The sequence below is a fragment of the Quercus robur genome, chromosome 4 (assembly GCF_932294415.1).
Source record: "Quercus robur chromosome 4, dhQueRobu3.1, whole genome shotgun sequence".
NCBI classification, from domain to species: domain Eukaryota; kingdom Viridiplantae; phylum Streptophyta; class Magnoliopsida; order Fagales; family Fagaceae; genus Quercus; species Quercus robur.
This window is the reverse complement of record NC_065537.1, coordinates 81,366,642-81,390,233: the sequence shown is the minus strand read 5'-3', so window position 1 is coordinate 81,390,233 and position 23,592 is coordinate 81,366,642. Positions and strand designations below refer to the sequence as shown.

Here is a 23,592-nt window from a genome sequence, read left to right as displayed (position 1 = left end):
ATATTCTTCTTTTTAACAAAAATATTACCAAAATGGTTTCTATTCCACTCGGTGGCATTTTTTGAAAAGAGATCAATTGCCTCTCCAAGATTTTAAGGCTGCCTCCAAGCCTGAGATACAATGTTTGGAAAGGTGGGATCCGTCAACCAACAGGTTTGGAACTTGAAAGGTCTTACTCGCCCTCTATTAGTTCTTGGAAGCATGTCAAGTATGATAGGACAGTGGTCAAAATGGCACCTTGTGAGATGAATAACTCTAGCATCCAAGTAAAGCAGACACCAGCTAGGATTAACGAAAAATCTGTCAATTCTTTCTTGGATAAGAGCATGGATCTCCCTTTTATTCATCCAAGTGAATCTCTGACCAGTAAACCCAATATCAATCATGTTGCAGTTATCCAGGCACTCCTTGAATAGCAAGGAGCTACTAACCCCAACAGCCCTACCCCCAAACTTATCCTCAGCGGCAACTCATGAAGCTCTGCGACTTTATTTAGATTATTCCATAAGATACGCCTTTCGGCACTCCTAGGACTAGCATAGATTGCAGAAATTAACCACTAGAATTAGAATTTCGTACCTTAACTACGGCATGTATCTCCTGCTTGGTATTGGACAACAAGTTCACCTCCACCCTACCTGAATTCCAGAGCATCCAGAGACCACTAACATACTCGATGGTATTCGTGTGAATCCCACCATCAAAAGGAAAACGGTCAGAAATCTCCCTAGCCCTCTCAACAACAACTTTTGTTTCCCTCTGAATTAAAATAGCTGGATTCTGATTTCGAATCAATTCTCTGACATGCCCTCGGAAAGTGGGCTTCAAAGCGCCCCTACAATTCCATATAATTACATTCATGAGGTACAAGAACTAAAGGGTTGGGACACTTATCAACAGGAGGTCGTGACATGACCTCCTCCCTCAAGATCCATACCCTCTGCTTCAACAACTTCATAATTTGCCCCTCCCTTGAAAACCTCATCAAGAACCGTTGAATCACACCCAACCTTCTCTCTAGCATTCTCTCCACAAAATAAGGCTTCACTACACACAATAAGGCCTCAACACTTCCATCAAACAAACTAGCCACCGAGTGCCCACCCTCGCGCTCTTCTCTGTCACAAAACCCTCTAAACTCGAAACCCACCTCCAGCCCAGGCGTGACTGGTGGATGAAGCTCTCTTCTTTGTTTAGACTTGCCATCACTCTCAACTTAATGCCGATTTTCCTGAGAAAGACACTTTATGGGCTGTGCTAGAGAGGAAAGCACTTGGCAACTACCAGCTGTGCTTTAGAAAGTTTCTTTATGAACCCTAGCTCATGCAATGGCTTTCTTGCCTTTGACCGAAGCTCTATGGTCCAGCTTACTCGAAAAAACCTCTGCCTCAGTCCACTCCTTATTGTTACCCACTTCATGATTCTTTGGGCTTTTAACCAAGGAAGCTTGGGCCTGGGAATTACCACTCCTACCTACGTTTAAACCAACATTTTCCATATGGGCTTCATTGGTGGGCTTTTGATCTGCAAGTTTCCTCTTCGATTCCCTGCTCGGCCCATCACTGAACTTGAATTTCCCAGTAACGTTGTTGAACCTTGCTTCAGTAACGTTCTTTCTTAGCTCCTGCTTCAACTGACCGTTACTCATCCCATTATGGGACCCTCCACCACCCTAAAATTTTGTCCCATTCTTCCAGCGTGATACAACAGTCCACGGTCCGTATGTACCTGACTGTACCTCCTCATGCACATTCTCATGCATGATCTTGCTGGGCTCCACCTCAGGCCCCACTTTGTCGACACACGCTCATCACATGGTTGTCCATCTGAAATCCCATCCTCCTTCATTTCAAGCACCGTCGGCGATGGCTCAGCTTGGATTGTATATGGACAATTTTCTTTATGGTGGCCGATTCTACCACAAGAAAAACACAACCTCTGTGATCCTTCGTAACAAATAGGTTGTTCGAATTTCCCAATTAAAACTGCAGTAGATAGTAGCTTATCCCTATCAACTTGTACACAAATTCTCGCATATCTACCTCTCATTTCCATAGCAGTGTGTAAGTCTATTCACAGTACATTACTGATGGAATTTCCAATATGCAGAAGGGCCTCAGGATTACAGTATTCAATTGGTAATGCTTTTAGCCGTATCCAAACAGCGATTGAAGTGACGTTAGCTGATTCCAGGCGAAAATCTGGCTCCCAAGGTCTAATGGAGAGAAAGTGTTCTCCAATGAACCAAGGACCTTTTTTGAGAATGGATTCATAATCATCTTTCAGAGAGAAGCGGGTGAGATAGAACCCATGCTCCAAGTTAACACAGTCCAACCTCCCAATCGGTTTCCATAAGGAAGGGAGCCTATTGTGGAGAAAGTTAAGCCCCACCGATCCGCCATACACCTTTACTATAAGAGCTTTTGACCATGGATTTCGGATACGCTTCTTTAGATCCCTTGAGAACTTAACAGCTATAAGCCCTTCACATAGGTTATCTATTTCTTCATCCAAGTCCGCCTCATCTTCCATGAGCTCACCAAAGCAAAAAGCTTGCGTGAACGCACCAAGAATTTCACCAACAAGTTTATCTTTGGAAGTAGACGATCCATTCCATGGCCCCTGACCATGGTTTGGTGATGACAGGCCCGACTCTGATCCCGGTTCTTCCCTGAATCCTGCGTGCTTCACGTCTTTTACTTTTTTGTTACTACGAGCTAGCTCTTCTTGTTCTTCTCGCGAGAGGGACAGGGAATGGGAGCTCATAGTTCACTTACAAATCATGATATTTTAACATTCAAACTTATGTGAACATGCTTTCTGGAAACCCTTTCCCACAATTGTCGATCTATATAGCCAATCCAGTCAACCCGATGTTGGGTTACTTTTGGCACGACATTTGTGTCATTTGGATCAACTGGGAAAACAATTGGTGGGAGTGATTAGATTGTTGCAGATTTCACTAACAGAACTTCTCCTTACAAATTTGTATTTTCTATGTTAGTTTGTACAGGCTATGTTGGCTGTGATTTTGCAAAGTATGATGAGTATATTTTCAATGTGATTTAGAGAATTGGTAGTCTATGGGGCATCCTCTTGAAAGAATTAATAAAAAAATTGGAGCTTGTACGTTTTTTTTCAATGCTACATTTGGTTAAGTAGGTGGTTGATTTGTATAATCAGAGCCACCAAGGCTTATTTATTTTAGTTTTCCATGATGATTTTGCATCAACAGTGTATATGAAATAAGTTTTTAGCGCCATACAAGTGCATCAAACGTCTTACTTTCAAGTTTTAATGCGCAGTAGAACTACTTAAATTAGTGGACTGGAAACTAAACTAATTATTACCAGTTCAATAATTTTTTGCGATCTTATTTGCTTCAATTCAACCTTTTCGTTTGCTTTGAGATTTATGGCAAGGAAAAGACAACGTGGCCAGGTGGTCTTGGACAAAAGGGAATGGCCGTATCTACACTTTGAAGGACTGGATGGGCCTCCTTCAGCACATTGGTTCGTGGAGTTCATACTCCCCAAGCGCTGGATGCCTCCAAACCTAGAATTATCCAAAAAAAAAAAAAAAGTTTGTTATAGTTTAACTACCAACGACTTCGAAGGAATTTTCTCTAACCTATTATATCATTATTCATAAAATTATTCACGTCTATTAAGTCACATAACTCATGAGCTTATTTAAACAAGTCTCACGACTTTTTTTTAGTATTTTCTATGGCTAGTTGATGACAAGAGGATTAATTTTTTAAAAAAATATATCACAATGTTTGTATTTGTAAAATTTGGTTTTACAAGCCCTCACCAAATCCAGTGTTATTATTATTTTTATTGCTTACTTTATGATTTGGTGTATGTAATTGTGATAAAATACAATAATCTTGTTGATCATATAATTGAGATAAATTGATAATTAATTAATAATTTTGTTACATATTTTATAAAAGGGTCTGAAACATATTCTTCAATTGACATGAGAACAATTTGAATACATAGGGTTCAAAACCAGATTTTTAGCTTTAGCATTTTTCTTTTTGAATATATCAAGTTTTAAAATTTAAAGAGATAAACCACTTGGCCTGCACTTTAATTAATGTAATATATAAACAAACACAAAAAATTATAAAATCTTGACGTTTACATGTTGGAAAATTTATATTTAGAGAATCTAATTAAAAATTAAATATATAATTATTTAATAGAATGGTAGACTTTGTCATTACATTTACATGTTAGATTCGGCTTAGAAGCATGATCTTTCACAACCTATCCAATGCCCAGTACTATTTGTAAGAAAGTTTCATTAAAGCAAAATCTAAAGCCATGAGAGAAGAAAAATATTTTTCTAAGATCTAATCTAGCTATTTCTTTTATTTAAAAAAAAAAATTGTGGGCTAAACTACAATAACATATATACTCTTTTGTAAGAAAAATTTGAAAAATAATGATATGGTGGTGATTGTTACGTTGTCACTCCTGGATTATATTAAAGTGAAATCTAGGAGTGAGCAATCCTATTCTAAATGAGCCCAAACTTGTTATATATAAATCGTAATTTATTCAGCAAAAAAATATAAAAATTGTAATTTATTTTTTTCATTTCAAGTATCAATTAACAGATATTAACAAAAAAAAAAAATTTCATTAACATAATTGAGAAAATAAATCATTGTACAAGCATTTAAATGTTGACTATAAACCTGAAAATTTTCAAAAAAGAAATATACATTTGTTTTGGTTTATTTTATGAATTTGTACAACGCTTTTTTTTTCTTTTTTTTTTTTTAATTTCAATTTGTACTTCTGTATACCTTAAAATGGAATTAAGCAGTCGGACAAAACCTAGTGGAGCGCTTCTATTATGTTCTATAAGTTTTTTGAATTATGGTTCCTCTATAGGTTATATCTACTTCTACTTCTACCAACTATAAAAAAAAAAAGAGCCAATAGCTCTAACTATAGTGCTCTTGGTTTGGTCAAGTGTTATGTTTTTGTTGAGCCAAAACGATTTGTTTGGGTGAAGTGTGAAATCAAAATAGGATTAGAAAGAAAAAGAAGGAAGGGAGAGACCAAGTCAAAGACAAAACTTAGATTTTGATAAATGTCGTATGGGAGTGGGTGGGTAGTAAAGACGGATAGGATAAACACAAAAAGTACTGTTTGAATGATGGTATCACTGGCACAATAATTTTTCGGCTACTGGACAAAATTTCTAACTATGCCTCTGTCCCACTTGTTTTCTTTTGGTTTTTATTTTTTTATTATTATTATTATTATTTTTTTTTTTTTTTTTTTGATAATCTGCAATAACATTAAACCAGATAAGGAGAACAAGGTTTATTTTTTTTTTTTTTTGGTTGTTTTTTCTCTGCATGATTGTACCAAGAAAATGACCATAGGAAATGAATGATATCGATGACATTCGTCCACATTAAGAAACTCGGTCTCCCTTCACTGCAGCATTACTTTTACACAAACTTCATCACTTCTAGCCAGCATTCATCTCTCTCTTTAAGCGTTCCTTTCAGCTACTACCAAGAAATGGCCGAAGCAATCCTCTTTGGTCTTGCACAGAAAATTATTGAAAATCTGGGCTCTCAGACTTTCCAAGAGATTGGATCACTCTGGGGTGTTAAAGATGAGCTTGAAAAAATCAAGAACACCGTTTCCACGGTCCAAGCTGTACTTCAGGATGCAGCGGAGCAGCAAAGTCATAACCATCAAGTCAAGGACTGGCTCCAAAAGCTCAACGATGCAGTTTATGACGCAGATGACTTGTTGAGTGAGTTTTCAACTGAAGCTACAAGGCGAAGCATGGTGAGTGGGAATAAAGTCACAAAAGAGGTACGCACTTTCTTTTCAAAGTCAAACCAACTAGCTTTTCGTGGTAAGATGAGTCGTAAAATAAAGGCAATGAGGCAAAAGCTAAATGCAATAGCAGAAGATAAGAACAAGTTTAACTTGGAAGTAGACAACGTAGAGAACAATGCTATGAGTAGGAAGAGGGAGACTCACTCTTTTGTTCCGGGAGAAGATGTTATTGGGAGGGATGAGGACAAACAGAAGATCAAAAACCTATTATTTGACTCTAATGTAGAAGAGAATGTTTCGGTCATTCCCATTGTGGGGATCGGGGGCTTAGGGAAGACTACACTTGCTCAATATGTGTACAATGATGAGAAAGTTCAAAAATACTTTGAGTTAAAAATGTGGGCATGCGTCTCTGATGTTTTTGATTTGAAAATAATTATTGAAAAGATAATAGCTTCTACTTCTGATAATGCACTAGCTGGAAACCTTGTAATAGATCAGTTGCAAAGTCAACTTCGTAAAAAAATTGATGGAAAAAAATACTTACTTGTATTAGATGATATATGGAATGAAGATCCTGAAAACTGGCGTGAATTGAAAAGTCTTTTAATGGGTGGTTTCAAAGGCAGTAAGATTATAATAACTAGTCGTCTTAGATTGGTTGCAGATATTACATGCAAAGTTCCACCATATTTTCTCAATGGTCTGTCGCAAGAACAATCTTGGGTTTTATTTAGGCAAGTAGCATTTAGAAATGGGCAAGAGGCCAACAATCCTAAACTCGTGACAATTGGAAAGGAGATTGTAAACATGTGTCAAGGGGTACCACTTGCTATAAAGTCCATAGGAAATCTGTTATACTTCAAGGAAGAAGAGTCTGAATGGTCATTCGTGAAGGATAATATAGAAGCAAATGTAATTCAAGAGAATGGAATTTTACCAATTTTAAAGTTGAGTTATGATCATCTCCCATCACATTTAAAGAGTTATTTCACTTATTGCTCTTTGTTTCCCAAAGATTATGAGATGGATAAGGAAACAGTAATACAACTATGGATAGCACAAGGGTTTGTCCAATCATCAATCAAAAACCAACAATTAGAGGATGTTGGTAATGAGTATTTCAAGGATTTACTTTGGAGGTCATTCTTTGAGGAAATAAATGTATATGGAGACCTAAAATACAAGATGCATGATTTAATTCATGACCTTGCAGAAGCTATTGCAGGTGAGGAGTGCCGGCTCATTAGTTTTGATGGCAAAAATATAAATGAAAAAAATCGTCACGTATCATGTCCATTATCTATTAACTCATCTTTTACTGAAACTTTAAGGTTGTTGGTTAAAGCAGTAAAGGTACGTACATTTCTTCTTACACATAGGTGGTATGAATTGGTTGACTTGCCAGATGTCTTGCTAGATGAGTCAATGCTGAATACAATTATTTTGAGTTTCAAGAGCTTGCGTGCATTAGATTTACATGCATTGAAGATTACATCAATACCAAATTCTATAGGGAAGTTAATACATCTAAAGTATCTTGATGTTTCTTTTAATGAGGATATTGAAACTCTCCCTGACTCAATTACTACATTGTTGAATTTGCAAGTACTAAAACTTTATGGTTGTACAGGTCTTAAAGAATTACCCAAAAAGTTTAGAGAATTGGTTAACCTCAAACATCTTTATAATCATGGTTGTGATAATTTGAGTCATATGCCTCGTGGATTAGGGCAAATGACTTCACTTCAAACATTACCATTATTCATTGTGAGCACCTCCTCCCACATTGGTGGATTATGCGAATTGAAGAAGCTAAACCTGCGAGGAACATTAGAGATCTCACATTTGGAACGGTTGAAAGAAGCTAACTCAGAATCCATTGTTGTGAATTTAAGGGAGAAGCAACATCTTGAAAAATTGATATTAAAATGGTATCATCAAGATCAAGTAGATAATAATGAAGATGTGAAGTTATTAGAAGACCCCCAACCACACAAAAATCTCAAATATTTGGAAGTGTATCAGTATAAGGGTGTGAAATTTTCAAGTTGGATCTCTTCTCTCATAAATCTTGTTGATTTAAGGATAGAGAGTTGTAAGAGATGCCGATATCTGCCACCATTGTCTCATCTCCTCTCTTTAAAATCTCTAAGGCTTATCACGATGAATGATTTGGAGTATATATCCGACAATGATATGAGTAACGAGGTGCCTGCTTCATCCACAACATTATCGACACCGTTCTTCCCATCTCTAAAGTCACTCACAATAATTGAATGTCCTAATTTGAAGGGATGGTGGGGGAGAACAGGGAGGGATTTAGTTGCAACAACATCTGCGTCAACACCAGATCATCAACAAGATCAGTCTCACAACTCACTGCCTTTATTTCCTCTTCTTTCTTCTTTGGGGATTAGTAATTGCCCTGAAATGACTTCCATGCCCCTGTTTCCCAATCTCGAAGAATCTCTATATTTAGAGAATGTCAGTTCGAAGCCTTTGCAAGAGACAATGTCAATGACTTTTTTAGTTCCCTCTTCCTCCTCTTCATTATCCTCTTCTTCTCCTCTCTCCAAATTAAATAAAATGACTTTGGATTCTATAGAAGATATAGAGTCTCTTCCGGCTGAGTGGGCACTATATTCTCTCAAGCAACTACGAATTGGGAATTGCCCTAGACTAACAATTGTCAATTGCGAGGAGTTCGATCCATTAAGAGACATGCATGATGATGGCATGGAATGGCGATGGCTCAATTGTCTCCGTCATTTACGTTTCAAAGGCATTCCGAAAATGAAGTCTCTCCCTGTGGGTCTTCAATGTATTTCCACCCTAAAACAGCTCCGCATTTCAAACTGTCCAAATTTAATGACTTTGCCGGAACTCACCTCACTTGAATATCTTGGGATTTACAGATGCGAGCCTAATCTGACATCACTTCTTGAGATTAGTTGTCTCACTTCTTTACGGTGGCTGCGGATTGATGACTTTCCCAATTTGATTACTTTCCCCGAATCAATTAGGAATCCAATCTCGCTTGAAAAGCTTTCCATTGTGGAATGTCCCAATCTCACAACACTACCTGATGATGGCTGTCTCAAGTCTTTACAAAAACTGGAAATTCTTGCTTGTCCTCAGTTAACGGAAAAATACAAAAATAAAATCGATAAGGATTTCCCTAATTTGGAAATCAGATGGAAGTGGTGAGACCACAGCAGCAAACGGCTCTACTTCGTCTTCTGCAACGGCCACTCCCCTCTTTCACTTGGTATGCATTCTATGCTTTCAAAAGAAACTGAGCTTTTCTATTCTGTATATATTCAGTCCTGGTATAATTGAATTGGTAATTTGTTTAGGTTTTCTGGTAATTAAAAATCAGACACGTTTATTTATTTATTTTGAAATTGGAACAGCTTAACTGCAGAGACATAAAGGATTTCTTGTTAAATTTTTATTGATCATTCAGCAACCAAACTTTTAAGGGTTATTACTATAATTTTCTTTGATTTTTGATGTAGATTTAATTGGAAGCACAGAACAAACGGAGGTGTAAGTATCTGGGCATGTTCAGAACCTTAGGAACAAGTGCAACGAGTCCATGGCTTAGGTGATTATCTTGTTTTTTGTTTCATTCTCTTTTCCCTTTGCATACAAATTTCATTCTAGATATGATTCTCATTTGTTTGTTCATTCTAATGATTTCTGCCTTTATATAAACTACAAAATGACACTTCTTTGTTTGGGTTCTTGATTCTGAATAAACAGAGTAAAATCTGGCACTTGTTAAATTTGATAACATTCTGGTGAATGATCTTTATTGACAACGACCCTCTAGGAAGCTGTTTTATATTCAGGTATTTGCTATTTTGTTAGCTTTAACACTTTATCAACAAACAAGAATATCCAGTGTGGTTTTTGGGTTCTTACATTATGGCTGATTTTTGTTCACTGTACAATGATAACATAGTTTGGACATGCAGAAGTACTGTGATGGATTTTACTTTATGAACAATATTTGGATAAGAAGATAGGATCAATAAAATAAAATTATAGAGTTATACATAGTTTGTCATTTGAAAAAGGAGAAAGAAAATCAATTGAATTCTCACATCAAATGCATAGTTCTTTTATTGTAAGCCAAACTGACATAAACAGAATATTGAAAACTTTGTTTTATTTTCTTTTCCTCACTTTTCTGGAATGATTCCAGGCAGAAATTGCTAGGGAAATGGTCCAAGACTGCTCGCATCCTAAATTGAATGTATTTCAGAAGGATATTCTGGTCCAATTTAACTACAGGTCCATACATCTCCTTTAAATTCAGTTTTCTTTGTCAATAAATTATCCAAATTCTGCTTGTTTTCCTTCAATTAGAAGTATAATTTGTTTGCAGAATATGGAAAAGCTTGGAATATATATAAGAACAGATTGGAGTTTGTGATCTCCAAAGCAAGTCGTTGCTGCAATTATGTTTGCCTCTAATGAAAAAATCAATGGTAAATCTTATTTTTTCCTTCATTTATATTCTTATTTTTGTATGTTCTCAAACTTATATCTAGTAGTTTGGCTTGGATAAAGATCACAAGAAGGTGTTAACAGAAGAGTTGTTCCTTTTCAAGAATGGCTTCATTATGTCCGTAGCTGATTCCTTGGATATTTGACGATTTCTTTGTGAAGCTATTGAAAATTTTAAACCTAAACAAGTAATTGTTTTAACTCACTATATTTATTTCTTAATTAAAATAGGTTGGTCATGATTTTCAGTTTGTGCCTTTAGTTTCTGTAACTCACTTCACTTTGTAACCATATGAATCAAAAAATTTGTAATAAAAATCATGTTCTCTACAATGTAACTATAAATTTTTATTTAGGGTACGTTTGGTAAAGTGTAATAGCAATTGTAATGTAATAGCTATTCCTATGGTTTAACTTTACAGTTGTTTGGTTATGTTTTTATTACCTGTAATAATCATTCCATATGAATCTCTATTCCTTAAAATGAGGAATAGACATTCCTTATTAAAAGTGCTGAATCCCTATTGCCTTGCTAAACGTAATACGCTTTGCTTAAACAAAATTCCCAAAATTCCCAAAATCCCCCTCTACCCGCCTTCTCCAAAAATTTCTTTCTCCTTGCTCTGAACAAAAATCCCAAAATCCCCCACTACCCATATTTTCTCCAAAACTTCTCCTTGCTCTGTTAACAAAATTTCCAAAATCCCTCACTACCTGCATCTTCTCCAAAATTTCATCTCCTTCCTAAATTTTCCATCTCTTTCCTCTCTAAAATTTTATTTTCCCGCTGCTAGAGATCTATTTATATGGGTATTGTCTTTCTTTCACCCTCAGTTGCTGCTCCCTCTTCTCAAGGAATTTTTTTTTTCCTTCTTCCCTTAGGTCTGCGATTTCCACAGGTATTGCACCCTCTCTCTCTCTTCTTTTCTCATTTATTTGTATGGGTATTTCCTTTTACTCACCCTCAGTTGCTGCTCTCTCTTGTTAGGATTTTTTTTTCTGCCCATAGATCTGCAATTTCTACAGGTACTGCTCTCTGTTTCTGCTATCCATATCAATTTCTTTTTTTTTTCTTTCTTTTTTGACATTATATCAAATTTGCCATAATTGATATTTGTATAGCTGTGAGGTTCTGTGAAGCAAAGATTAGAAACACTGAGCGTAATCAGCCAACCAATCTAAAGCAAATCAATATAATATATATATATATATATATATCACGGTCAGCCAGCCAATCTAAAGCAAATCAATATAATATATATATATATATATATATTTTAACAAAAGATTTTTATATATCACGGTCAGCTAGCCAATCTAAAGCAAATCAATATAATATATATATATATATATATATCACGGTCAGCCAGCCAATCTAAAGCAAATCAATATAATATATATATATATATATATTAACGTGTCTAATATATACTATATGTAATATGTGGGGATCCTAAGCTCCTAATAGAAACAAAGAACGTACATCAATAAAAATGAATGAATGGGATTTCAAATTGAGATATTTAGTTGTTGGTAGTATTTACAGTTGAAAGAATAATGAAATAGTGATATTGTTTGTTGGGCAAATTTTACGGGTGTTAGACAACGTTGAGAATAAAAAAAAAAAAAAAGACAAGTTAATTTTAGTGCAATGAAATGAAAGTAATCCAAAAAAAAAAAAGAAAAAGGATTGGGTTTATTAAACCAAAAAAAAAAAAAAAAAAAATCATTAGAGGTCTCCATTCCAGATTGGGATTATTAAAGCAATCCTTATAAAAAATGTATTTATTATAATAAGGGCATTTTAGGTAATTTCATTTAAAAAGCTTTCATTACATCGTTTTAAGATGTTGTACCAAACATGTGGAATACATATTCAGGGTTCTATTACTATAGGGTTACCAAACAACTGAATAGGAATAATTATTACATTACAGCATCTTCCATTCCTTGTAATAGCTATTCCTATTCCTATGTAATTATCATTACAGTCTACCAAACGTGCCCTTAGTTTTATCTCATTACATTGTTATCTGGGAACTGAGAAGGGATTTTTTTTTTTTTTTTTTTTTTTCCACTTATTGAGAAAAAAAATCTTGAGATCTGGTCAGTTGATTCAGAGGGATTCAATGCCACTACTTTCTTACATTCATGCATCTCCTTTCTAAGTTCACTTTGAATTTACTAAATACTGATTCTCTTCATTCTTCCTTTTGTTTCAGGTTTAGTGAATTTATCAGTTATTGAAATCTGCATGTAGGAACTTTGAATTTGGAAACAAACAGTTTTTAGTGAATTTACTGCAACTAGAAGAAGATAATATGGTGCATATCTCACTCCTATCTTAATATATCTTATTACATAGATTAGGTTACTTTGTTCTTTTGTTTTGAATTTTTGGAAAATTTATTGAAAGATGGTAGAAATTTGGAATTTTTGGAAAATTTAGGTAAAATAATATTCTTAAGAAATTTGGAATCTTGGAGTGATTTCTATAGCATTCGCAAACAATATTCAGAAAAGGTCTTTGTTTGTAAAACTTGAGATTAAAAACTATAGTTTCTTTGGTCTCCTTAGGATTCTGTCTTATGTCCTAGATTTTGATTTAAGATGGCAAATCTTTTTGTAATATCGTTTAAAGTTTTTTTTTTTTTTTTTTTCCCTCCTTTAGAGAAATGAAAAATGTCTCTCAAGTGTTATTTGCTTTCCATTATTCATGGTTTAAGAGGAAGTGGTATGCCAATTGCTTGTTGCATGCTACTTGATTTTACAGCATCTTTAATGTTTGTTTGGGTCCTTTAGGATTTTAAGGATCACATGCTTGAAAAAGCCTCTTTTGAATACCAATATTACTTACATCAACATATGCCTGATTATCTTTCTAGTTTCTTCTAACATGGTAATTTATCTCAGAGGTTCACTAGGTTTTGGTGAAGAAGCATTACAATCTCTTCCAGGGAAAGTTGGGCAATAGGTACTTATTATGTATCTAGTTTTGTTACACCTGCTATGGTCATTTTTTTCTTCTTAATTTAAAAAATGTTATTTGAATTCTTGCATTGCGATACTAGTTGGGAATCTCATATAAACCCTGTTTTCTTTATTCTATGTTATGCACAGGATGTAAATGATCTACTCATAGCTATAGATCATGTCATTGACAAGGGACTCGCTGACAACCCACTTGATTGGTCAGGTGCTTTAATTATGAAATTTGTATATTTTTACTTCCCCTCTTTTTTTTTTTCTTTTTTTTGGTAATTTAATTTATCTCTCAATCTTTCCTCCTATATCCCTTGTGCCTTCCAAGTTTTATTTGTTTTGAGTCTAGCATTTGATTGTTAAGATATCTATTACCAGCTAGTGGTTTTCCACAAAGAAATCTCTTCCATTATGGATTAGATAGTTGAGAGATTAGTGCAAGTCAAACTTATAAGTGGGCTACTTGTCCTACATGGACCGGTGGTCTTGTGTGTCACGTTTTTATCATTTCTCTCTGTTTAATTCATGGTGCACTGCATGCAAATACTTGGTAAAGTGGATGTTATGATTAATGATACACATTCATATTTGATTTCTCAAATGAACTGGGGCTCACTTAAGAATCAGATCATATTTTTTTTCTAATGCTGCAGGCACCAGAAAAGTTTGTTGTTGCTGCTCTGAGGAATCCTGTTTGTAATTTTGCATTGATGGTTGGTACAACAGATATCCCTAATCGGTGCTATTTGTTTTCTAGTATTATTTCCCTCTTTTTTCCTTTTTTTCTAATGTTAATTCTCAAACTTATTTATGATAGGTTGCATTTGGATGAACTGTAGCTTGGTGTTAGCAACAAGATTACTACCTATCTTCAGATAAAGTAAAATTTCAGGGTGGCCAGTTCTTGGACTTTTCAGCCACCCTCGGTGAAAACCTAAGCTAACTTTTATCCTAGTGTAATTTTTTCAATAACAAAACAAACTTGTGATGATTTTTTTTTTTCTTTTTTTCTAATGTGTTTCAAATTGTAACTCTATTACCTATATAGTATATACATAACAGTACTTTAATTACAAGAACTATCATGAGAAATATTTTATAGGGATAAGCATCTAGCAAATGCCAATTACCTAGAAGAATCAGATAATCTGAAGAAATTTCTTTGGTAATCTGATGATGGGATTTTTTGCTTGGATAGTTTCAGGATTTGAGAAGCTGATGTAGCTAAGGTACTGATCAGTTACACTTGTCTATAATCAAATTTGAAGAATTCTGAGCTGTGACATGTAAACATATACAGAATAGGTAATGAACCTTAAATACTTCTGTTATGTTTTTCCCATGCAGTTCTTCATGTTGGAGATGGAGTATTTGAGGTACGTCCTACCTTGGCTGACACTCATCTAGGAGGCGATGATATGGACAAGGTTGAAACAAGAGAAAAGAGTAGATCTTTAGCTTATATTCTTTGTTTTCTGATTTATAGTTAGTTGTGACTAAATTACACCCTTACATTCTATAATTTTTAATAGAGAATAGTTGATTGGCTTGCTGAAAACTTTAAGAAAGATGAAGGCATAGATCATCTAAATGACAAGCAAGCTCTACAACGTCTCACAGAGACTGCTGAGAAAGCAAAGATGGAGCTGTCATCTCTGACTCGGACAAATATTAAGTATGTGCCTGTTTCTATGCCTTCTTTCTTTATGTTGATCTCTCTCTTTGCCATAATCACAGAGAAAAAACATTTTCTTTTCCAGTTTACCTTTCGTTATCGCCATTGTGGATGGCCCAAAACACCTTGACACCATGCTGACAAGTGCCAAATTTGACGAGCTGTATTCAGATTTGTTAGACAGGTATGCTTTTTGGCAATTGAAATTTTTACTCCATGGTTTGGCACCATGCATGTTCAGAAATAGAATAACTCATATGCAATATCACTGTATTTGTTTTATCTCCATCACTTCAGTTTTCTTTCTTTTGATTTTGAACTCTCTTTTTCTGTCATCTGGTAGTCTACTTGCCTCACCGGATTACAACTGCAATTAACTTTCTCATAGGCTTTCCTCCAAAGATATAGATGAAGTTGTTGCTTTTGGGGCTGCCGTTCAGGTTTGCCCTTTTCCTGTTATTCTAGTGTTTTTTTTTTTTTTTTTTTTTTTTCCACGTATTTGTGTCAGTTTTATTTCCAGACTCTTGTTTTTTAGCTGGAGAAGTTAATGACATTGTGCTCTTGTATTTCTCACCATAGAAGCGCTTGAAAACTTTGGGGGGGGTGCAATGACAAAGATTATCGCAAGGAACACAATTCACCAACTTCCAAATCAGAGGTGTTCTCCACCACAGCAGATGGACAGACCAGTGAAGGGATTAACGTCTATCAGGGTGAGAGAGAGTTCTCTGTCTATCTAAAAAACGGATGAGAGAGAGTTCATGAAGGCCAACAAATCCCTTGAAAATTTTTTTGTAGAGCCAAAACCAGTGCTAGCACCATGCCAAGTGATGAGGTATGTATTTGCAAAAACTATCGTGAATTTGGTTTTTGTTTAAACTAGATATAACAAGTTTTAGTTCTTAACAGAAGGCATGAATTAAAATCTGGTGGTTGAAGATGTTGTGGCCAGAGATACTATTAGAATGAGTCTGAATAAGCCTGAATCCCAAACTATCTTGCTAACTATAATTATTTAATCTATTTGAGAAATAACTAATACATATATCAAGAAAAATTTAAACCATTAGTGGAATATGCCGCTTTCTAATAATTTATATTGTAGCACAAGGAGCTTTTTATTTATTTATTTATCACCCCATTCAATCATGCTACCATGTTCTACAAAGAACCTACATCTTTCATTTCTTTCTAAAATCTCAGCATTTCAAGCGTTGTTTTTCGATTTGAAAAAAAAAAAAAAAAAGGAAGCGTTCACATTTTTTATTATAACCTGTATACGTAACCTAATTATGTTACTAACCCCATGTTTGTATGTACAAAACAAAAATGTTGCAGGTGGATAGGATGGTTAAAGAAGCTGAAACTTTTGCAAAAGGAAGACAAGGAAGAGTGGGATGCCATAGATAGAAAGAACCAAGCTGACTCAGTTTTGTACCAAACTAGAAGCAACAAAAAGAGTTGGGAGACAATGTTCCTAGTTGACAAGGAGAAAGTAGAGGCTAAAGTGAATGAGGTCATGGATGCCATCCCTGGTGGATCTACCCAAGCCATTAAATATGCAATGGCTGTCTTGAATCAAGAAATTATGTAACTGGGGTAGTCAATGTTGATGTTGTTGTGTCTTTGAATTGGATTGTCTATTAGCCATTTTTCAAATTGATTCTTTGCATGGATGACAACTATTGTTTAGCCTTGAATTATGTTAAGAGTTGAAAGGGAACTCTTTGATATAGAGTTATTTGGGTGTATTGGGGTTTGGGTTTGTGAGAGTGGTTCTACACGACCTTTGTACTCTCCATATTTGTTAGTGAAACTTTCTCCTTGTCACCGCCCGTGGATGTAGGCCAAAGGCCGAACCACGTAAATCCTTAGTGTTCTCTCTATTGTGTGATTGTTTATTCTTCGTTTGGCTTTCTTTTTTTTTTTTCTTTCAAAATAGTTGTTTGTGAGATCTTTTGAATTCTAAAGCCATAATAATTTTTACAAATAAATCTTACATAGGAGTACCATCCAGATACCATTTTCTACAAAAGTCAATCTATAGTCAACCCAACCAACTCAATGTTGGGTTGCTTCTGGTATTACACTTGGGTCATTTAAAGTAACTGGAAAAACAGTTGATGATGATAATATGATCAATGCATATTTCACGGATAGCAAGTAACTCATAGAACTTCAATTCTAACCACGTATACTTGCATACTTGTATATTTTCAAATGTGATTTAGAGAATGGGTAGTTGTTAATGGCATAAAATTTGGCATGAGCTTAGTCTCTTCTTTTTCTAGTTTTTATAACATATAAATATATATATATATATATATATATTTATAATTTTGCTGATTAATACAAATTTATTAAGACAAAGACCTAGGACCAACCCATCTACCTTCTCCACCGATAAAACAAAGTAGGATTAGAGGAGATGGGAATGGCACTAGTACAATTATAAAAGGGGGCTGAAGCAACAAGGGAATGGGCTAAACTATTTGAGGATCTAATAACCTGCCGAAAGGAAATATAAGAATTTTGAATTTTGAGCGGAGGTAGAATTTTGAATGGATCCAATAACATTTAGGGGACGTTTGGTTCATTGTAATGTGTCATTGATATGATGCATATTATGATGATATAACATTAAAGTTTTTGGTTTTTTTTCTTTTTTTTTTTTCTAACATTACCATAATTTTAAATTATAAAATATATCACACTGTTTTAATCTCATCGCCTTTCTAAACAATATAATGTTGTATTCTTGTATTGAGATTACATTAATGTAAGATTACAATAACTTAATATTACAGCATATGCAACATCACTGTCAATCAAACGCCCCTTTGGAGTGTTGCCTTCAAAAAAAGATGTAGTCCAAACAAGCATATAATGAACTAGAAACAACCAAGAGTGTCGCTCTAGCTTCAACACAAAGAGGATCACCTTTTACATCGATCCCTGTCCATGCATGAGTGATGTTGCCTAAATGTTTAGGCAGATTGAAGCAAGGTATATATTGTTTGGTCTCACAGCAACATCAGATTTTAAGGTCATGAGAATTCCGTCTTTGAAATATTTCACAAGGTTCGTATTTGTAAAATTGTTCCATAGTATAGCTTTGAAAACAATGTTAATTAAAGTGTAATATCGTAAAGCAGCCCTCCAATTAAAGTTTTTAATGTATAAAAGATTGGCCTAGTTAGATCGAATTGTGAAACTACATACTGAGATCATTGTGATGGCACAATAAGCCACTTTTCAACTCTTTTGCCACTATTGCATATGCACTAGTCACCTTCTCAGAGCTCAAGATTTCTATGTAAGGAAGCAGCCTGTGAGACCAATGGCAGCTGGAGGTTTCATTTAATTATATCTTTTGATTGTCTTTCTTAAGATTTAAAAGGTTTTATTTTTGTCCATAAACAATTAAAATGTTTTACAGCCAGTGTTCCCTTCCACTCTTGTTAATTTTTTTTACAGGTTTAATAAAAAGATTAAAAAAAAAATTAAACAAAATCAAAGCCATATTTCAAAGATAAGCTTTTCATTTCCAAAACAATCTAGATTCTATTTTGTTTTCCAAAATATGCATTCTGTAATACACACCGATAGAAAACATAACAGCGAATAGATATACGAGGGACATTATATATTTTGGGGACAAAAATAGAATATAAATTATATTTCAGGACCGAAAAGAATATTTTTGTCCAAATTATACATTAATCAAGAGTTTAAACTTCATTCATATGTTTTCAAGGCTAGAATTATACAATTAAACCACGGTGTACTATTGATGTGATGGTCACTCCACAAGTATAACTGCTTGTGAGGTGTGGGGGACAAGGGCCGAGTTCAAGTCTCCCAGAAAGAGATTTACACACATATACAATTAAATTAAGTTAAAGTCAAATTTCTATCTTGACGACTAATTTTTGGTTATTTTGCACCTAAACGTATATTTGAAACTCTAACCATTTTTAAGCTAGTGAGCAAGGAGAGAGTGAGAGAGGAAGCTAATCTTTCATGTATAACAAGTGATATAAGTATCTATAAATGAAATTGATTTTAGGGAGCTCTAAACCCCATTTACATCCTGCAAGATCCAATGTCCTCAAACAGCAGAAAAATTCAGATTAGAATACAAAAGACCTCAGACAATGTTGCCCAGAACATGTCATCACAGCTCCATATTGACAAGAATGGAAGCCAGAAAAAACAATTATATAAACAGTTCCAAATATATCACTGTTGGTGAGGGAGAACCATTCAACTAGGTAACAACACGGCTATTTGCACGCCCATTGCTAAAGATCATTATCCCATAAATAGACAGCTGATGAGAACTCTCAAACATACCCATCCAATGCATGACGATTTTTATTACTTTGATAGAAGATGCACCTTGATAAATAGTATAGCATGCCCAACACTCCATGTTCTGGTCCCCTACAGCAAGCAAATCTGTGTTAATGATAGCAATAAGAGGTTCAGAGAACAGTGACTAAAATATAATACTTCTAAAAAAAACAATTTCCTCATCTTGACTTTTTACTGCCGTTTCTTTTAATCATAAATTAATTAAAAAGAAGTGACATGGAGAAAGAATTCCTAGGATTCACAGATTTGTAGAAGAATCTTGCAACCTTATTTGTATGGCACATGTAAATCCTAACAAAAGCTTGTGACCTATAAACTATTACTGCATATTTCATTTGCATGAGTCGTAAGAACCGCCCAATAATTTCGTGTCAATCCAAGTTATCAATATAAACTTAGAAATAGGAACCAATCATCAAGTCAAATACGAAGGTCAAACTCACAACTTGTTCACATAAAAAAAAAAAAAAAAAAAAAAACCCACAACTTGTTACTTTTTGTGGAAGGCACTTGACATTGCACCAAGACTAAACGTCTAAATCTTTGTTGGACCAAAAAAAATACCGAAACCTAAAATTCCCAACACCCATAACAGGTAGAATCAAACATCTCACCATTGAAAGGTGAATAAATACAACTGGGCAGCAGAGGCAATGGAACCAAAATATATATTTGTAAAGCAAAGAGACATTGAAGGTCACTTCAGGGGTCCAACTGAGCAACCATCAACTTACACAAATCTTAGAAAAGCATATAAATATCTCTATTGCATCATACCTCAAAAACAACTGGAGTGCCACACTGGCATTTGAAAAGAACTCAGCAATTGAAGTGGCGCATGATTTCTCCATATCATTAGATATCCTGCAATATGAATACAGGTTCAAGCAATTAAGATACTTTTTGCAATTGATGAAACTAGTGCAACTGATGACCAGTTTTTTTGCAAAACCACAGTGCTAAGGTGGTATTATAAGTTTATAACATCAAGACAATCCTTTAGATTCAGTGAGTACGAGAGCATGCCATCATTGAAAACTTTCCTGATGGCCAACAAAGCCATTATTTGTCAAAGACTGATATTTTTTGCTCAATATACCTAGCATGTCAATGACTGCTAATGCATTCCAAGTAGAGGTCAGGTAAAACCCTTGCACCACGAGTACACAGTATACAAATTTACTTTTATTTAATGTTTGAGCTCTCGTTGGAATAAAAAATTTCCTAAGATTAAGGAACATCAAATTTTTTTTTTTTTTTGATAAGTAAGGAACATCAAAAAATTAATCCACAGGTCAAGTAGTAATGTACAAAATACTTGTACGGAAAGCAGAATCCAAGTCATAACTTCGTACTTACTCTAGACTATAAAACAGCATCTGTTCACCTTATACGCATGTTACCAAGGAACTCTGACAGCCTGGCAATAACCAAAACTCAGTGAGCATGGGAATATTAAATTATTTAAGGGGAAAAAATGGACTGAGCAGAATAACAACAAAAGGTACAGACAAAACCTAATATTTTTAGCTATCACAGTTTCTCCATCTTCAGACCCAAGATGACGTAGAACTACCTCCTCTAGACAGCCATCTCGATATGCATGCTGCAATAAGAGAACATCCACGCAGAAAAACCTAATGAGGCTCTGAACTTATTACATTGCATGCAACCCCCATAACCAAAATAGGGGAAATAAAAAGCAGATGCATATACTTTCAAGCTGAGAAGGCTCATAAACCTGTATAGAGAAAAATGATGCAGCACAGAAAATGAGTACATTTGTAACATGACATACAAGTCACAAAGATGAGCCTTCTGTAACAACCCATATTTGCAAACAAACCACTTCATAAAGCTAGTCCACAGAACCCTTTACTGAAGGTTTTCCAAAAGAAGCTCAACAAGCTTAGTAACCCCTCTTCCACTCATGGGAAAGAAATATAACAAATATAAACATTATACACCACAGTGGTAATCACTTCACCGGCCATGTTTGTCAAATGTCTTAAAATATCAAACTATAAGGAGCATAAACTCACTAAAAAGAGAAAATGTGTAAAAGGAAGACCTTTAAACAGGAAATTGAAGTGTACATGTCAAACAACAAGAAAGTTCTTTGCTTACAAAGTATCCAAGGAAACTGAGCACCATTAATGACAAACATAAAATTATTATGTGCTCCAGCAATCAAATATCTACCAAAGAACCTCCACTCCAAGGCTTATTGACATCAACATTGGATAATGCCAGTAAGTCCCAAGCAGAAACAATCTAACCGCAGCAGGGAAATCAAGATATCAATTATAAATAATAGTATCTTGTCGTAATATAGAGTTCAAAAACTACAAGCAAGTCTTTCTGCTAATGCAGAGAGTAGTAGGCTGACAAAATGCCAACACAGCAATGTTTAGAAAATCCCCACAGACAATCAACATGATTACAACTGGCTATATCTAGTAGCTCATGGGCTATAAAAATCTTCTTCATCACTTGATGAGTCAGATGTATCCAGAATTAGATCCCTTAATAAAAGAGCCATCTCCAAGGATGTTAATTCTTCCATGGGGTCGAGAGCTGTCTCGGAGGCTGTTAATTCTTCTATGGAGTTGAACATATCAAACAGGTCATCCACAAAACCAGATCTTCGTGGAGGGGGGGCCTTCATGGGGGGGAGGGGGGGGGGTGTGTGGCCTGTGATGTCTCCAAGTGTATGAGCCTGGCTTGACCTTATGCTGGAACACAACAAACATTCTACCCATTAAAGGAGTCATAAAGCTAACCCTCTCCTAGATGGAAGTAAATTACAAACAAAAGGTGTATAATTCTTGGAACAGCATTGACTAGAAGCCATTCTGACAGCAACTCTAGGAACATCAATAATACAACTGCCACAAAAAAAGAAATAGACCGTTTGTACCCCACCTATACTTATCAATAAAGCCAGAAAATAAACCACAGAGACTCAGAAAAACAAGCACAAAAGAGAGAGTGTGAGAGAACAAAATTGTCACATTGTTTTAGAAAATGTTAATCTGCTATGCTAGAGCCTTCAGTGAGGTAAGCAATTTGTAATTTTGTAGATGATTATATCAATTCCTGGCACAGAATACAGATACAGGACACTTGAAATGCGCAATGTAGCAACCAACCGCCTCTTATGCGGATTGGTACCTCCCAAGCACATACGTGCTTGGGGTACAGGGAAGGGAGGGGTTCAAGTAATAACAACAACAACAACAACAACAATAATAATAATAATAAACCGAAGCAAGAAAGGAGCATGTTCAACAGGGAAACTTGGGAGGCCTTAGTGAAAAGCAAACAGGAAAGTACCACTAGTACCATAACATCCTTAGTGACATAGGGGTACACTGGTGCTTCAGGGGATAATCTGGTGAGAAGGGGATATGAAATGCAGATGTCTGAATTGCAGGCGGAAACGTCCTGAGGTGCTGGCAGTTGTAGGTTGTTGGTTCCTAATAGTGCTAAGAAGAACAAGAGTAAGATGTAAGTTGTGAAGACAAGGGGTGATATTCCAATCTGTGTGGTCACAGTGTTTGGTAGAGATGGCATCAACATAGTCAAGTGAAAGGGTATATTCTCTTTTCTAGGTATTATTTTATTCATGTTATTAAAAGTATGTGGTTAAATGATAAAATTTACCATATCCCAATAGTTTAAGCTTTTGAGGCAATCGGTAATTTAACACGTTCTTTTTTCTCTCTACACTATTAATAAATTTATAAAACAAGGACATGAACTTACTTATCAAAAAAAATAAAACAAGGACCTGAACTTATAACCTATAAGCTTATTTATTTACACTAATTAGTAATTTATGATTAGAATGCTACATTTAGATACATAATAATACCCTACTCCTTCTTTAGGTTGCATATATGTAGACAGGTTTAAACAAAATAGATACACCATGTAGCAAACTATTAAAATCCCAAGTGCTAAGCAAAATAGCAATCAACGTAAAATATAATTTCAAAATTATAAATAATACATAACTAAATCTCCTATTGGTCATCCAAGGAAGGTTTCTTCTGTAACTTCAAAAAGAAAAAAAGTTAATAAATTATCCCCTAGTTTTCCAGTTACCACTAAGAAAGCCCAGTTAATCACACTCTTAAAGTCTTACCACAACTAACTGGACTACAGGCTTCATTTTGCTGTTGAGATGCAACCCAAAACAATAATAACACTAAA

General features: G+C 35.0%; 2 protein-coding genes across 50 annotated transcripts in view; one reads left to right on the top strand and one right to left on the bottom strand.

The window, feature by feature from the left end:
* The first annotated feature begins 5,382 nt into the window (after positions 1-5,382).
* Positions 5,383-23,592, top strand: part of LOC126724263 (putative disease resistance protein RGA4) — a 149,556-nt gene continuing 131,346 nt past the window's right edge. For 28 of the 45 annotated variants that reach the window (XM_050428790.1, XM_050428786.1, XM_050428788.1 and 25 more), the window contains exons 1-8: positions 5,404-9,093; positions 9,344-9,432; positions 9,591-9,679; positions 10,036-10,124; positions 10,219-10,528; positions 12,563-13,536; positions 13,976-14,035; positions 14,140-14,551. In XM_050428790.1, the coding sequence (XP_050284747.1) occupies positions 5,418-9,032 (3,615 nt within the window). In that variant the 5' untranslated portion in view covers positions 5,404-5,417 and the 3' untranslated portion in view covers positions 9,033-9,093; positions 9,344-9,432; positions 9,591-9,679; ... (3 more) ...; positions 13,976-14,035; positions 14,140-14,551. Of the gene's footprint in view, positions 9,094-9,343; positions 9,433-9,590; positions 9,680-10,035; positions 10,125-10,218; positions 10,529-12,562; positions 13,537-13,975; positions 14,040-14,139; positions 14,552-14,669; positions 14,769-14,854; positions 14,998-15,082; positions 15,182-15,340; positions 15,438-15,576; positions 15,833-16,335; positions 16,866-23,592 lie in introns of those variants that run through there. The other 17 variants (XM_050428806.1, XM_050428804.1, XM_050428805.1 and 14 more) reach the window with 13 other exon arrangements.
* Positions 19,002-23,592, bottom strand: part of LOC126724294 (uncharacterized) — a 55,579-nt gene continuing 50,988 nt past the window's right edge. For 2 of the 5 annotated variants that reach the window (XR_007654866.1, XR_007654858.1), the window contains exons 2-5: positions 20,892-20,980; positions 20,734-20,794; positions 20,152-20,238; positions 19,002-19,443 (exon numbers count right to left, since the gene is read on the bottom strand). The gene's annotated coding sequence lies outside the window, so the exon portion shown is untranslated. Of the gene's footprint in view, positions 19,459-20,151; positions 20,239-20,733; positions 20,795-20,891; positions 20,981-22,710; positions 22,862-23,592 lie in introns of those variants that run through there. The other 3 variants (XR_007654863.1, XR_007654865.1, XR_007654861.1) reach the window with 3 other exon arrangements.